This window comes from Bemisia tabaci, chromosome 10 (assembly GCF_918797505.1).
Source record: "Bemisia tabaci chromosome 10, PGI_BMITA_v3".
Taxonomy (NCBI): Eukaryota; Metazoa; Arthropoda; class Insecta; order Hemiptera; family Aleyrodidae; genus Bemisia; species Bemisia tabaci.
This window is the reverse complement of record NC_092802.1, coordinates 10,878,793-10,895,083: the sequence shown is the minus strand read 5'-3', so window position 1 is coordinate 10,895,083 and position 16,291 is coordinate 10,878,793. Positions and strand designations below refer to the sequence as shown.

At 39.8% G+C, this 16,291-nt stretch overlaps 1 protein-coding gene across 1 annotated transcript in view; it reads left to right on the top strand.

Annotated features, from left to right (window-relative positions):
• Positions 1-16,291, top strand: part of LOC109044704 (ankyrin repeat and sterile alpha motif domain-containing protein 1B) — a 125,930-nt gene that overhangs the window by 25,723 nt on the left and 83,916 nt on the right. Inside the window, exons 4-5 of the mRNA XM_019062537.2 lie at positions 3,493-3,638; positions 4,279-4,401. Of these exons, the coding sequence (XP_018918082.2) occupies positions 3,493-3,638; positions 4,279-4,401 (269 nt within the window). The remainder of the gene's footprint in view (positions 1-3,492; positions 3,639-4,278; positions 4,402-16,291) is intronic.

The following is a 16,291-nucleotide window of genomic DNA, read 5'->3' as shown; positions in this document are numbered from 1 at the left end:
CGAACATGTGCCTCGGAATGAAGTACGACAACGGGTAACTGGCGAAACACTCCCGGAGAGTGTGATACTCAAACGTTAGGCCAAAATCGAAAACTATCCAGTTTTTGTTCGGCACCCGAGATGAGGTGATGGTTAGAAAAGCGTCCGACGCCATGATAGCTCTAAGATTCTCTAATACTGACGTTGCCGCCACTTTAAACATTGACTGTCTCACGATAGACTCACACCACGGACACATAGAATTTGCGGAAAATTCGAAGGTGTAGTTGTAATTGTACAAAATATTACTTATGAGAATCTCATTACTGTAGCTGAAACTCCCTACGAGCCGCTTTAGAATGTAGTGAAAGCCCTCCTCCGTCATGAAAAAGTCCCGGTCCAACACGAGGTTCGACGACTGAACGAGAAGATCCGACTCGGCGAACTGCTGCAACGTGTCGATGTCGTCGTAGCGAACTCGAGTGTTGAGGATGTTCATCATTCCACTCTGGAGGAGCGTGTTCAAGACAATCGCCGCGAAGGCGAAAATACCGAAAAGTATCTTTCCTGACGGTAATTTGCCGAGGAGCAAACGCGGTTGAGCCACACACAGAAGATATCTGTAGATAGTCAAAGCAGTGGATAGACCCTCGTACTGGATGATCTCATACTCGGAGTAAAAGTGTCTCAATTTTCGCAACTGGAACCACTTGTGAAAGTGTTGCAAGAGGAGAAATGTCCCGATGGTAACCAGGAGGCACACCCAAACCGTTAGGTTGAAGCATTTGAAGACAGTCAAGTACAGCGGCTTGAACCCCTCCCGGGGCACGGATAGGCACAGAGAGCCGAAATCGGTGACTGGCGTCTGGTCAAAGTTCTCGAAATTCTTGCTTCTCAAGCGAGGAATCGCATCGATAAGTAATATAATCAAGTCGTATTTTACCGCGAATTTGTACTCCTCTAACTCTGTGTACAAACCCACCGGAGGTAGCACGATGCGTCCTGAGCGCAGCTTGCCCAGAAGACTAACGACACTACTAACGGACATTTGCCATTCCCTTAGGCCCGTGCGTTGGTCAATATTTTGGTAGAGAAATTCAGAGACATCGTAGTAATTATACTGTTTCCCGTTCATCGATCGCCATGCAAAATCGAAGTACTCTTCGCCCCGCGAGCCTCTGTAGACGTGGGTCTTGTTGAAAAACGAGTCGTACCAGTAGCACTCGATCATCGAGCAGATCACAGTCTTGCGCCCCTTGAAGATTCTCCAGATCAACCGGAATGTGAAGAACAAGTCGCACGCCAACGCTTGCCCATTTCCACCCGACAGGACTACAAATACCAAATAATTATCCGGGTTCCAGACTTGACCGTAGGCCCCACCCGTGAAATTGAGCAAATCGTCTCTTAAATAACTGCCGTCCTTTATATCCTCGATAGTTATCTCGATTGTCTGATCGCAAGGTCTGGTGTGATCGCGCACGATAGCCCCGGTTTTGGGATCATGAAGGATGCAGATATTCGGAAACGCCGATCTTCGGTAGGTGGACGTAGCATTTTCACTCAGTGACTGGAGTTTAGACGGATGGTGGATGGAATCGAGGTTTGAATCCCGGGAGCCGTACATGGAGCCTAGCATGAAATTTATAATGTCACTACAATCATCTACCACAAAAATCATGCTCTTACTAAGTTCATCAGTCGCATAGAGGTTAGTGTCGGCGAGACTTGAAGTGATGGTGGCTATAGAGTTGCTGTGCAAGTATTGGACGAGTTGGGTGCAATGCGTGTCTTGGCTAAGGTTGACTAAATAAGCTAATCGGAGTTTCGAACGATTTAATGTGTTTTCGCATACCTGGGTAAGAAATGATATGTTCGCACCTAGGTTGCTGAAATGTGGGAGTTTTTCAGTCATCGCACAACATGGAAAACAAAATAAAAGTATCCCGATGTTAAATATCTCCATTGATGAGGTCCAGTAGAGCAAAATTAACTTCACTAATTATCTTCACACGATTTTAAAGCTGACTGCGTTTTGACGACAACAATATTAAGGAGACACACAGCAACTACGCTGTTTGCATGACATCTAAAGTTTTTACGTTTAAATTGGAACGACACTAGTGTTTTCGTATTGATGTAGTTAAATAGTTTGTTTATCAAGAAAAATGTAACACTTTTTTTTGTACCTGTCAATGTCAACATTCTTGAGTTTCAAGGTCTTTTAATAGAGTACAACAAGGAAAATGTCTTTTCGACTCTAAAGGAACTCGTTATTTTTCCCATCGAAATAACTTGCTCTAAATCAAATGAACTTCTATTTATAACAATCAGCATTTTTTTCAAAGCAACTGAAATTTCCTTTGAAAAACTCTCTAAAAAAAAACTCAACAGATTTCTTTCTGATTCTAATAGAATTTGTCTTTTGTAGTATTAATCAGATTTTTGCAGTAAAAACTTGAAACTAAGTATTTTAACCTAAGAGACAGTATTTAAGCTGAATCTAAATGATCTAGAAATGAAAAACGACAGCTGCCCTCGCGTAATGATGTTGCTTGGCTGGTATTTTTACAAATGAATATTCATCGTGATCCATGGAAATTTGTTAATAAGCAAACCATTACACGTTAAATCTAGTGGCGAAGCGTGAATGATCGATTATCGATATTTCCCATTTTAAGCTATGGTAAAGAATCGATCATTAAGGTGTTCGCTGCGAACACCCTGTTAATCGATCCTTTTCCATAAGTTCAAATGGCAGATATCAATTGATGTATCGCAAAGTACGCCACGCCACCGGTAACATCATGGAAACTTAGTAATCGAGCATCAAAGTTTTGAAAAGTCATATATTCCTATCAATACTTAGGAAACTATTTCTAACTATGCAGGGTGTCTAGCATCAGGATTTTCCCGATTTTCCCGATTCTATCAGGATTTGAGGTTAATCAGGATTTAATCCCGATTTCATCACGATTTGAGGAAAAATCCGTTGTAAAATCAGGATTTGAGGAAAGTCGGCCGTCCGCTCTTTTTCCGTTTATTATCCGTTATCCGTCCGTTAATTTTTCGCTGCGAAAAATCAGGATTTGAAAACATTATGAAATCAGGATTTAGCAGTCAGAGGTCAGGAAAAATTCAAGATTTCTGTTGGATTTCCCTAAATGAAAAAAAAAAAACTAGACACCCTGCTATTTCTTTTTCAAAATCTAGTATTTGTCCAATCGTCAGAGAATTCCGCCAAAATGCGTCAGGGAAATGTCAGGGAATTTATTTTTCCAAATTCTGTGGCAACCCTGGCAGTCCCTCTTTTGACAGATCTCATTTTTTATTGCTGATCTTCAAGAATCAAGCATCAAAATACGACTCTGCGACCAGCGCGATTCTTTGGCTGTATCTCTTGCATGCAGCAGGATCCATTCAGAGAAAATTTGGGAGCCACCCTGGGATTTTTTTTTCTCAAAATGGGCTAGGAACTCTTCAACTAACTTATTTGATTTTTTTGTGTTACAGACGCAAGACAATGAGACGGCACTGCACTGCGCTGCGCAGTACGGGCACACGAGTGTAGTCAACATCCTCCTCGAGCACAACTGTGATCCCACAATCAGAAATACACGCCAAGAAACGGCACTCGACCTTGCTGCACAATACGGAAGGTAATTGGCCCCCAAAATATCACTTTAAAACCTCTTGATCCCCCAAAATGTATCATTTTCGCCAGTGTCAGTCGTATAATTCAGGGTGTCTAGCGATTTAGAAAACCGGGAAATGTAAAGGAATACGCAAAAATTTGGCATGTCAGGGAATTTTATTTTGCAAGCGATTGTCGTGCCAGGGAAACGTCATGAAAATCTAAAAACACGTTTTTTTTTTTTTTTTTTTTTTTTTTTTTTTTTTTTTTTGGAAAATTGATGATGAATTAAGTTTTAGGAAAATAGAATCGATACTAAAATTTAGACCAGAATTTCCTGTGATGTCTTTTAAATTTTAAAAATGTGGCAAACGTATCACGTATTAGTTTAGAGAGAGATAGTAGATTCCATTTTCTTAGTGCCGTTCCCGTCAACGGAGAATTCTCATTTAAATCCCGTGTCTTATCATGGAATAAACTGAGCTGATTTCCAAGACTGTTATGCTCCCGGTAGGTAAAAGATTGGCAAGTGCGTAAAAAATTATGCAAATCCTGGAAAAATGCAGAAATTTCCCTCTGCCGCCAATAGCCAGAAAAAAAGTCAAGAAATCAGATGCTGAGCTTGCAACAGTCGTTTTTACAACATCGTTGTTTTTAATTTTTAGGTTGGAGGCCGTGGAACTTCTAGTCCGAACGCACCCGGAGCTCGTTCAAGCCTACAATTCAAAGACTGCCAACTCAATATTTCCTCATACGCCTCTTCATTTAGCTAGTCGAAATGGCCACAAGTAAGTGCCCGATAGAACTCATGCACCGATTATTATTTTTTCAGCCACTTCAAATCTTTGAATCTGCTTTTTTCTACATTCATCTTTTCTCTCTTTCTCGACCGATCATTCAAACGTAGCACGTTCTCGCGACTCGTCACAGTGAATGTTGTCCAAAGGACTGATTATTGAAATGAATAGACAAAGCTATAGACGAGGAAGACAGAGTAGATATGGAGGTATCCTATAGGTACGTGGAAGCGGATGGTTGCAATGGACAAAGGTCTTAGGTAGTGGACCAACTAACGGCCACGCACGAGAGACCCGATAGATAGCCCATCTTTTACCACCTTAGTCTATAAGGAGCGCCCGTTTCAACGAATAGGATAGCTTCATACTCCTTAGATATTCTTTGTCTATAGTTTTGTGTGTCAATTTCAACAATCAGTCCGCAGATTCCCAAGTAGCATTTTTCAACGGAAAAATCGGGATATACTGCAATTTTATCGGCGATAAAATCGCTATGTAGGATCGTCAACATCCGAGCGATTATCTTCGATCTTATCGGGATAAAATCGCGATTTTATCGCAAGGCAATTAATCGCGATATTTTCGAAACGAAAATCGCGATTTTATCGCCAGACAATTTATCGCAATATTTTCGAAATAAAAATCGCGATAAATGGCGATTTAATCCCGCTTTTATCGATGGAAATGGATCGCGATTTTATTGAACTGAAAATTGCGATGTATAGCGATTTAATCGCCATATATCGCAATTTTTAATGCGATAATATCTCGATATATTGTCACCGATATAATCGCAATAACCAACCGATAAAATCGCTATTTATCGCGATCACTGCTACTTGGGTTATTGCAATTAAAAGAAGAAGCTATGAAAAAAGAAGACAAAGAGAACATGGGGCGATTCTATTGGTGGTAGCGAGTGGTTCTAATTGACGAAGGATAAGTAATGGACTAATTAGCTCTTGTACGTCTGAGGGATTTGTGATTTCAATTCTTTTTCTTGTGTAATATTGCTAGAGGAAAACGATGGTGCCGTTGGTCTTCTCCGATATAAACTCCAAAGCTCACAAAAAGCTCTCAAAATTTAGGCCGTAATGGAGCGGATATTCTACGCTACCCTGAGAGTCCACCTCTATATCCAGTCAAATTCTCAATAGAAAGATACGGAGCAAATACATTAGCAGTGATGCCGTGTTTTCAGTTTTGTAGTCCCCAAATAAAGTGGCAGCCCTGTCAATGTATTTGCTCCCTATCTTTGCATGGAGAGTTTGTTTTGATGTAGAGGTGGACTCTCAGGGTAGGGTGGGATATCCCCTCCATTTTGGCCTCAACTTGAGAGTTTTTTTGAGCTTGGGAGTTAATTTCAGAGAAAACCAGTGGCCACATCGTGTTTCTCGCGAACTTTCACGTAAGAATCAACAGTCAAATCGCAAATTCCTCACACATGCAACATCTCCATTTCATCACAACGCCTGGATGCAACTATTCGAGCTCCACGGATGTCCGCGTTGCATAACCACGGAAGATAAGGCGTTTCGATTCATAATGGAATAATGGAGCGGATACTCTACGCTACCCTGAGAGTCCACCTCTATATCCAGTCTAATTCTCCATGGAAAGATAGGGAGCAAATACATCAACAGGGCTGTCGTGTTTTCAGTTTTGGTGTCCCTAAACAAAGTGGCATCCAGTTTATGTATTCGCTCTTTATCTTTGCGTGGAGAGATTGGCTTGATGTAGAGGTGGACTCCCAGGACAGCGTGGCATATCTCTTCCACTGCGGCCTCAAATTTGAGAGCTTTTTATGGTTTTTACTTGGATCGCATTCAGCAAAAAGGAACCGGCGCAATTACAGTGTTGTAACAATGTTGCTTCTTCATAATTATCAAAAAAATTTCCCAGAATAGAAAATAGCTTTGGCTTTCGACCAATATTAATTTGAAAGGAAAATAATCGTGTGAATTTTAATACTGTACACACATATTAAGTATTTTTAAAAGAAAAGAAGAAGTCGCACGATTTTGTAAACACTGTACAGTAGACTCTGGATTATCCGGCTTCGTACTATCCGGACTCTGGATTATCCGGCTTCGTACTATCCGGACTCTGGATTATGCGGATCGATTTTGCAACCATGTAACTACGTACGCATTCCGATAAGTGAGCGGATCCGCGGAGAAGCGGTTGCAAGGCATATTGGCGCCTGCAAGGCTGAAGGAATACTTCACGCATTGCGCCAAACAGCGAGGTCGGCGTGGAACGCATTAGCGCCTACTGGATTGCATTAATACTTCTCGCATTACGCCAAACGCAGTGCAGTCGCTTAGTTAGCCTAAAACGCGCATTAGCGGCTACAAGACTGCATGAATACTTCACGCATTGCGCACTTTAATCCTTGTATCGTAATTTATCGTTGTCGGCTACCATTCACAATCACCATTGAGTCGTTCAGTTTGGCGTTAACATTTTAAATTCGTGTTGGTATGTACATGATGTATACACAATAAGAATACTGTGGTGTTGGTTGGTTTGTGTTTACTATTATTATCCGGATTTCTTTTTCATCCGGAGCGGGCCCGGCAACAGTTAATCCGGATAATCCAGAGTCTACTGTAATCGCGCTGGTTCCTTTCTGCTAAATGGGATCCAATTTTGCTTCAACGAAAACCATTGGCACCCCTTGTTTAAAATGTGACGAAATTAACATCAAAATTTGCAGTTGTAGTCAAAAATTTCATGTCCGACCTCCCTGATGGACTCGATCTGTTGTGTGCCGGAAACCCCGCCGCTGCCATACTGCGTTTTTCCTTAAGGTGATTCGTCAAGCTCAAGTGACGTGCTCGAACTGGCGTACGCTATATCGCAATGATTAGGTAAAAAATCTCGGCAGATTTTGAATTTTTAGCCAAACGAACGACGATAGCCCCTGCGCAAGAGTCTGAAGAATCATTCTAAGCCCAAAAATCGGCAAAATTTAGGGAAATTAAAGCAGAATAGTGTTTGGAAAAAAACCTCGCATTCGATACAGAAATCGATAGCTGAATCGAATGCGAGGTTTAATCCCAAACACTAGTCTACTTTCATTTCTCTGAATTTTGCAAATTTTTGGGTTTAGATTGATTCTTTATGCTCATGCGCGGGAGCTATCGTCCTTTTTTCGCTAAAATTTCAAAATCTGCTGAGACTTTTGACCTAATCGATGCGATATATCGCATACCAGCTCGACCACGTCAATTAAGCTTGACGAATCACCTTAAAGCGGCAGTAAACTGGATTGCATTTTGCAAAAAGGAACCACTAGCATTGCAATGATGCTAAGATTGTGCAACTACATCTTTTGCAATAAAATTGCGGAAATCGTGAAAAACTATGAGATTTAAATGGTAATTTTTGTCTTAAATTCACAGTTTTTAGCGAGTAAAATAGAAACTATTGATGGATAATCGGGCTTTTCCTCCAAGACAAAAGAAGTTGCACAATCTTAGCAACATTGCAATGCTAGTGGTTCCTTTTTGCAAAATGCAATCCAATGGACCACTAGACAAGGTACGAATTTAAGCAATTTGATACATATTTCTTAACCAGAATTTCACGTAAAACACGATTAGCGCAATGAATATTACTAAAACTAACTCCTAACGAAGATATCAATGTTTTTATTTTACATTGGTTACGAGGAATTCGAACTGCCCGCTCACAAGAAACTCAAAGCTCTACGAGAGTCAAGTCGCACAGTACACCCAAGTAAAAATGTTCCTTGACTTTTTCCCAAGGAAATCAGAGTCATGGAATTTTCGGACAGAAAATTTTCCGTGACTTTGATTTCCGTGGCCGTGATTTCCGTGGCCGTGATTTCCGTGACCGTGATTTCCGTGGCCGTGATTTCCGTGGCCGTGATTTCCGTGGCCGTGATTTCCGTGGCCGTGATTTCCGTGGCCGTGATTTCCTTGAAGCTGGTTTCAGTGCTGTAGCAAGAAACTAGCTTAAGGTGAAGTCACCAGTTATAGACACCTTTAAGAGAGTTTCTATCTTTGACTGGCTGTAATATGTAATCCAAAGCTGCGAATTCAACATTTTTAGTCTTACATGAAAGTGTAAACCCTTTTTCACATAAATTTTATCTTATCCTTTCAATTTTCATAAACATTTAGGTTGAAAAGGTCGAAAAAGTAATAAATTCCAAAATGAGGGACTGCCTCAGTTATGGACACCCTGGGTCCCAGCTATAGACATCGTCTCTGCTCCGGTAACAGACACTCCCTTAAAATGTCATTACCTTAAATACAATAGGTACTGATTTTTGTGAAAAATTATGGGGAAAGAAACTTTGTACACATTGAAGGTATGATTCAAGAATGATATACTCCATTCAACCGTACTTTTTTGCCATTTTTATCTCAAAAATCTGAACTGCTTTTGAGGTTATAAACTTCAGTGTCTGTAACTAGGAATTACACATTTTCGGCATGAGTGACAGACACCGTTTTTGACTAAGGTTTTTGCTGCATTTAAAATGGACTGATATAAAAATAAACCAATTACAAAGGATTAATGAATTATTGACAAACATTATGGCATAACTAAATGATTTATAGGAAATTATTTATTATCAAATCCTTGAAGCTACGCGCGTGTCTGTCTCTGGTCGCTACCTCATTTTTGGCACCAGTTACAGACACCCCCATTAATTAAAAATATTCTGACATCCAAACGACAAATAACCACAAAAACCACTCTATAAACCTCCCTCAACAAATAGTAGTATCAAAGTTACCTCAAAAGTAATAATGTATATCCATTTTTACTTCATTTCTAAACCGAGTTTCTTAACTGAACTGCTAAGAAATTAGTCGTTTTACATCATTTTAGAACGGCCAATTTAAAAGTATTCTTTTGCAATTTTAAATTCACAACAAATCCCTGCTTTGTACATCAAAATGCTCTTCAGAATGTCAATAATCTACTAAAAATATTAAAAAGCTCCTAGTTGTCTTCAAATTTTTATGTTTTTAATGTATATGAGAAGATGGCTGTCACTGGTCCTATTTTTTGGGGTGTCTATAACTGGTGACTTTACCTTACATGGTTTACCAAACCAACAAACCGAAGGAAAAAAATGCAGGATTGATTCAATTTCAAGGGCATTTTTGCATTTCACTTCATTTATTGACGGTTTCCCGTGACAAAATTGCATGCAAAAGGAAGATATAATGGGCATGACTCACCAAATTCAACTGATCCTTCATCAAAAATAAAACCTGTATAAGACACCAATGATGCTATTTACGCACACTTCACCACAGCGCACTCACTTTCATTTATTTTCTCATTAAGATTAGAGCAATGCATGTTAAAGGTAACTAATTGAACTTCACACCACTTCAAATTTTTTAACACATTTTCGGTCACACATAAAATTTTTAGGGAAACTGTAGGTAGGTACTATGTTTATTTTCTCTGAATACACTGCAACTTCTTTTGATGATGTTGTTTTGAGGCGATTCATGGTGAATTTCTCAAAACCAGATGATTTTTAGTCGCTGCTAATTTCCTATCGGATGACTGCTCAGATGAGAAACTGACAGCCATGTCATAGAATAGTAGCCGCTTTCTTAATCCAGAATGTAAGAAATCCAGAAAGAGGGAGCAAGCTGGAGTGCAGGAAGCCCTTCAAAAACCTGAAAAACAGACAAATAAACAGCATTATACAAGGCATGGTGACAGTTCAATGAGGTGACTTGTGATTGTTTAGCTCTTAGATTTTATTCATACTTGACATGCAAATTTTATCCGTTGAAAAAAAAAATTACCTAGATCTCAAGCTGTTTCATTTAAGTAGAACGAAATTTTAAAATAATCATAAAATTGCAGTTCTTTCAAGAACTACAAATCGGTGTAACTTCTCAATTGTTGATACCAGAGAATTTTTCTTAAAAATTAGATTTTTTTCACAGCTCTCTTGAAACTGAGGATTTTAATTTTTTGCCCTGTCTAATGTAGAAAACAGGTACCTAAGTGAAGTACAGGTAAGAGGAACACTTACCAAAACTGAGTTGCCAACAATTTATTTTCAACCAGTTTCAGCAAATATTTAAACTGAGAAAAAGTAGGCATCTGAAATCGGACTTAAATTATCTTCTTTTCTTCCCCTCCAATCAAACACAACAATAATTGAAATTGTTACATCATTAACACATATCTCTTTGAAAATTGACCTTATAAGTTCCCAAAATTTAGGTTAGTGCAATGTAACATGATTTTTCTCATTTATTGTGCTCTTGGAAAAAACAAACATACTATTTACAGCACTCTAGTTCATTTGTGTAATAATGCCCTAGCATTCAGTACAAGTAAAACGGAGCCTGAGAGACGATAAACTGGCTCGCTCTGAACGCTTGGGTACTTTCATATCTTGGTCCTTACGCGCAGTTTAATGAAATGCTGTTCCGATGTGATGATTGATCAAGCTTAAGTTTTACGGCAATCTACGTTCCTTTGGTGGTATAGTAAATAATCAAGGGACAAAGAGCCGGAGGCAGGGCTCACGGTCCTTTACGCTTACAGTGCTAAGTCATGCGAGTGATGTATTGAATATTCAAGAGGTATCGTTTTACATTCACTGAGAGAATTAGAAGAGGTTATGTGTTGGATCAACCTAATGAAAACGTGCCAGATAGTGTGGGTAATAAAAATAATAGAGAACGGGACATATCATCACTCCTAGGACAAATGGACGCAACTTTGTATTGTACTGAGCCATAATGTTCATATAACTTGGTGCGTACTTGCAGGGCTCGTGTGAAAATGGAGGTATGACCATAATACAGAAGTGATGAGATGTTTTAATAGCGAGATGAGCTTGGCCCAACTTATTGAGTGGGACATTGGTCAAATCAGGACGAAGGTCTAAATTTGCGCACCTTTCTGCCATGATGGCGAAGAGAGCCATAAGCGCATTTCTGCATGAGCCATGATTAGCACATGATGATTTTATTTGTCTTGAGGTACATCCCAGCCTGCACTTATCGCTCTCTTCGCTATCACTGCAGGGTTGTCTCATGAGAGTAATGGAGACTCAAACTTGTGAGACAAAAGTATTTCATGGTTTCCAGTGAGTCCTAAACGATACCTGCCCTCTCCATGTTTTCCAGAACGACTTTTCTTCTCATAATAATGACACTGTGACAGGTATGTCAAATCATGTGAGGAAGTGAGAGCAGAAATTTCGTCGCTGTAGGGCGGAAGATCTCAGTTGATTTAGATCATTAATTTTGGGTAAGGTCCGTCGATCTACATTTCCTGAATGATATACTAACAAAATTTAAGTACTTACATTTATTTTTGAGGCTCTATTTGAAGAGAGACTGGAAAAATAGACCAACATCGTCTAACGGCTAACGGCTCCTTCAAGTTGCATCCTGAAAATTCCTCAACGTTGTACGCGGAACGCGGACGCGGATCATCGGACCAAAAGGGAATTTCGTTCCCGGAACACGAACTGAACTGAACTGAACTGAGAACTCGTGATAACAATTTGTAAACAAATCAAATCACAATCACAATTTTTCACCACTTCACCACTCACTACAGTTTTCACGAAGGAAATATGAAAATGAAAAAGAAATGATTTCGTGTATCACCTCAACAGCACGTAGGGCTTTCCCGAGATATATACCGAGGCTTTAAGGCGTAACCAGTCGAAGTGTTACACTTCGTTTCCTGAATATATTCCTTCCTATTATCAGTGCGAACAGCCAGCAAATTCCCACAGAATTTTATTATTACCGTTCTTCGTATGAGTTTGGAAGGAAATGTCTATGTCTGTGATCGGCAATTGAAACATCCCACTGCCAGTGAGTAATTTTCCTTGTCAATCATCTCTCTTTTTTCTCCTCTGGAGGGCTGCGATCCAACTGTCATTATACTCATTGAACCTCCGTACCTAATTAGATTTAATCAGAGACTTTAATTTTCTTGCAATTAATGCATGAAATTGTCTCAATTAATTCACTAACTAGATACCTTACTTTACTGAAGAGTCATGTCAGGAAAGGATCAATATCTACTGATAGTCTGACCAGAATATTATCTCAACAGTGTTTACCTATGAAGAAAGAAACAACTTTTCTGGCTTATCTCAGAAATGATATTACCTGCAATTAATTTCTTCATGTAAGATAGGTGCTTCTGTAAATGCCATCATGTACTTGGCCATTTTTGATCAATGTTATCCTCTTATTTTCTACCGTTATCTCTAATATCAGTCTCGGCAAACAGTGAGCAAATCTTGATAATAGAAATGTTGATCATTCAATTTGATCATGATCTGCAACGGTATCTATAATATCTGATTTTCTGGATGGTTGTGCCTGTGCATGAGTGAATGTGTTACCTACTGTTACATGTGTATTATGTCTTGAAGTCTGGTTTTGATGGCCTCTCAAAAGAGGAGGAGCTGACAACAAGGTGTATATCTGCATATGTAGCAGTGGTGCGAGCGCAAGTTGACATTTTGTAACTCACTGGCTGTTTCCCTGATTGTGAGTTACCTTGGAATCCTCAAGTGTGGAGAAAAGAGATGAGGCAATCAGCATTTTGTCTCTTTCCTCTATATTGCATGGGTCCAAGGGTCAGCTAGGTGAAGCGAGAACGAAAAGCATTTTAGCTCACACCACTGTATTTTTTTGTGCTGTCCCCGTTTTGAGAAGAAACTGTGTTTAAAGGAAGTTATAAATAAATGAAATAACTAGGAGTTTGTCCAGCTGATGATTTAACACTGAAGAAGCATAATATACAGGGTAGTGTTAAGAAACTAACACTACCGTGGAAATCCTCCTAACGGTAAAATTTCTTTGTACAGCTCAGAACTCAGTAAATTATTATGAATAATGAACCGCTCTCTAATAGTTTAAACGAATATTTTTTTGAAGAAGAAAACCAAACCTTCTGCCCATTAACCACGAGTATTTCAAAATTGGTGTATCGCATTTGGTGTATGCACATATTTAGGTTAAATAGACTTTGCCAATGTGGCACCGCGATCCAAGTTCCACCGAGCAAGACTTAATTCAATAAATATTTGGTAATTTAAGAAGAAAAAAAAAACTGAAAAGTAGGTAACAGATTAACATCTCATTTAACTGTTCATGTAGTGCAAAAATTGATCATTTTTTTAAAATTGTAGATCAGATTTTTTTTTTTCAAAAAATAAAGTAAATACAGTACTTTTTTTATTGTCAGATCTCTATGAAAATGCCGAAAATCTTGAGTGGGAAATGCCAAAGACACTCATTAGTTTTGAAGAAAATTTCTGAGTCTTGTTCTCTACAGTTCAGAATAAAAACTATAAATGAGGGCTATAAAATGCGTGTTTATTTTTTATTCTGGTTTTCTCATTTTTTATTTTTTTAAATTTATTTGTATTTATTTTTTTCAAGCCCCCCCCCCCCCCCATTCTAGGAATCATAAATTATGTAAACTCTTTTACTCGTGAGAACCAGTTTTTCAAGTATGAAGTACTTAGTTTCCATGACTGACTTTTCTTAACTCCAGGGAACTCGCCTGAGTTCCTTGACGGTATCAGGGAAATCGCGTCATTTCCATGACTGACGTTCCTTGACTCCAGGGAACTCACTTGACTTCCTTGACAGTGTCAGGGAAATCGCATCATTTCCATGACAGCCAGGGAAATCGCGTAATTTCCATGACTGACGAGTCAAGGAAATTATCCGATTTCCTTCACTCGTCCAAGGAAATCATTTGATTTCCTTCACTGGTCCAAGGAAATCATTTGATTTCCTTCACTCGTCCAAGGAAATCATCTGGTTTCCGTGACTTTTCCAAGGAAATCAAGTGATTTCCTTGGAAAAGTGAAGGAAATCAGCTCATTTCCGTGACTAAGTCAAGGAACGTTTTTACTTGGGCAACGGTTTCAGCAAGCTTCTCAATCGATCAATATTCATTTCCCACCATATGTTGTTCAAACTATTAGCAATTCGCTATAGCTGAGTCAAAGCGTCAAAATTCAGGTTGCCAGATTTTTAAATCGCAGATACTGTCATGATAACGTTTAGCGCACGATGTGAATCGCGTAGAGCATTGAGTTTTCGTGAGCGGGTGGTTTGAATTCACGCATCAAGAATCATTAAATATCTTCGGAAGGAGTAGATTTCTGTAATTTTCGTTGTGCACATCGTATTCTACCTGAAATTTTAGTTATGAAACATGTATCAGAATGCTGAAATTCGTACCTTGTCTAGTGGTCCATTGTCACTTATCCCGGGGGCAGTCACCCAGCACGGCAACAATGAGTTGCATTTGAGCGTGTTATTGTGGCTCAATCACAGCCCCCGTGGCTCCCCGTTCTGTGATTTCAAGTCAGGTGTAGGTGTCTCGGTTGTCGGTGCTGCGGTTACCCGCGAGCATGCCGGAGAATGTGTGCGTAAGCTCGTCTCAACTCCAGCGTCGCGACGCCCACACGTTGCGGCCGTAGCTCCGTCGGCGCCCAAACCTCAGGTCCCAGGCCGCCCCTAATTGGACCGCGCCAAGCAGAAAGGACCCAAGCCACATCAGCCATTGCCAAATTTAACCGGGCGCTTTGATTTTTAACACGAAAACGGTTGTGCGGATTCGTATGCAAATTTCAGTGAATTTTCTGCACGGTGCGAAGCTTAAGCCTTAAAATATTCAAAGGAATCCGCACAGACGTTCTCTTGTAAAAAATTAGAGTGCCCAATTAAATTTGGCAATAGCTGATGTGCCTTGGTTCCTTTCCGCTTAACGCGGTCCGATTGGCTCCTGGCTCTCACTGACAGCGCGCAGGGATGCAAAATGGGATTTCATGGAATGAAATCCTATTCAGTGATATAAAATCATGCGAGAAACGCGTAACGCATAACGCCGGAGGCACGTTGGACAGAGAAGCAGTCAAAAGCCCCGTAATGGACCACTTGACAAGGTACGAATTTCAGCATTCTGATACATGTTTCCTCGCCAAAATTTTACGTAAAACACGATGCGCACAACGAAAATTACCGAAATCAACTATTTCCGAAGATATTTAATGATTCCTGATACGTGAATTGAAACCAACCGCTCATTAAAACTCAATGCTCTACGTGATTCACATCACGCGCTAAACGTTATCATGACAGTCTCTAAGATATAAAAATCTGGCAACCTCAATCTTGACGTTTTAGCTCAGCTGTAGCAAATTGCTTATAGTTTGAAAAACACATGGTGGGAAATGAACATTGCTCGACTGAGAAGCTTGCTGAAAGCGTTGTAGTGCGGGACTTGACTCAAGTACAGCTTTGAGTTTCTCGTGAGCGGGCAGTTCAAATTCCTCGTAACCAATGTGATATAAAAATGTTAATATCTCCGTCAGGTGTTAGTTTCAGTAATTTTCGTTGCGCGAATCGTGCTCTACGTGAAATTCCGGTTAGGAAACATGTATCACATTGGTTAAATTCGTACCTTGTCTAGTGGTCCATTTCATGAAATTACATTTTGCTGAAGGGTATTTACAGTGAGTTTACAGTTGAGTACATTATGACAACCCTGTATCCCGTCCAGGAGTTGATTTCGGGTCTTCACGTTGTCGGGTGGATTCGTCGTCCCTCTGACGTAAAGGCCTATCTCAATTTCCAAATGAGCCCTGTTTCACGTATTAATCCATGCTTTTTGGGGCTCATTCGAAAATTGAGATACGCCCTTACGTCAGAGGGACGACGAATTCATCCGACAACGAGAAGACCCGAAATCAACTCCTGTACGGGATACAGGGTTGTCATAATGTACTGTGATGAGCTTTGTTTTACGTATAAATTTATGCATTTTGGGGCTCATTCGAAAATTGAGATACGCCCTTACGTCAGACGAG